At 24.9% G+C, this 955-nt stretch overlaps 1 protein-coding gene across 1 annotated transcript; it reads left to right on the top strand.

The window, feature by feature from the left end:
• Positions 1–448: 448 nt before the first annotated feature.
• LOAG_16019 (hypothetical protein) lies at positions 449–771 on the top strand (the record flags this gene model as incomplete). Its single annotated transcript, XM_003151508.2, has 2 exons — positions 449–457; positions 556–771. 2 exons carry the CDS (start codon positions 449–451, stop codon positions 769–771), a joined length of 225 nt encoding a protein of 74 aa, XP_003151556.1.
• Between the last annotated feature and the right edge of the window lie 184 nt (positions 772–955).

Here is a 955-nt window from a genome sequence, read left to right as displayed (position 1 = left end):
ATAAGGAAGAATAATAATATTTACTGATAATGAAGATTAGTTAGAAAAATATGTAGGACCGTTTAGTGATAAGGAAAGATCTGAACAGTATCCTTAATTTGCAGAAAATATCATTTCAAATTTGGACAATATCTCGCATCAGAGAAGTTCATTAATTACTATTTTATATAAAAGAGTTATACATTTATTGTAGAATAATAAAATGTTACAAGGACAAATTTTTTTTTTATTTTCATCTCACATCTATCATTCAAATATAATATCATACATCCTGTTAATAATTCCATTGATAAAGATCAAATATATCATACATTATTTTGATTTTTGATTCCTAATGATAAAAATGATCAAAAATCAACAGATATTTTTTTTCTTTTTCTGATATATATATAATCATATAAGATATATGAAAAAAGATCATTTAAAATATATAATTTTCATTAGATAAATGCATTTTGTTTGTTTGTTTTTTTTTCTTTTAAGTTTTTAAATAATATTTTTATTTAAATAAGTAATTAAAGGAAATGAAAATAATTGTAATTTACAATTTTGTAGGAAGAGCTTGCAAATACAAATTTGCAAAAATATCGACAAATTCAACATCAATTAGAAGATGCGGAAGAACGTGCTGATAATGCGGAAAATTCCGTCACAAAAATGCGTTCAATGAGTCGAACAGCAATGTCAGTTGGACCAGGTGTTGGATTACAAGCAACACGTTCCGCTACCGTACTTCGTTCATCATCACGCAATCGAATTACCGACTATTAATTAGATGATTTGTAAATTTTTTTTCTCGCAAAAAAAAAAATACCAGTGAAAAATTATTTCTATCAGTATTGATTAATTTTAATTTAAAATATATGTGATGCATAGTTTCTCTTGAAATGATTATCATTTTTTTTTCTTCTCTCTCTCTCTCTCTTCTCCCCTGATATTATCATTGTGTTATTTT

The sequence above is a fragment of the Loa loa genome, assembly GCF_000183805.2.
Source record: "Loa loa unplaced genomic scaffold supercont3.609, whole genome shotgun sequence".
Taxonomy (NCBI): domain Eukaryota; kingdom Metazoa; phylum Nematoda; class Chromadorea; order Rhabditida; family Onchocercidae; genus Loa; species Loa loa.
This window is presented reverse-complemented; position numbering and strand designations above follow the sequence as displayed.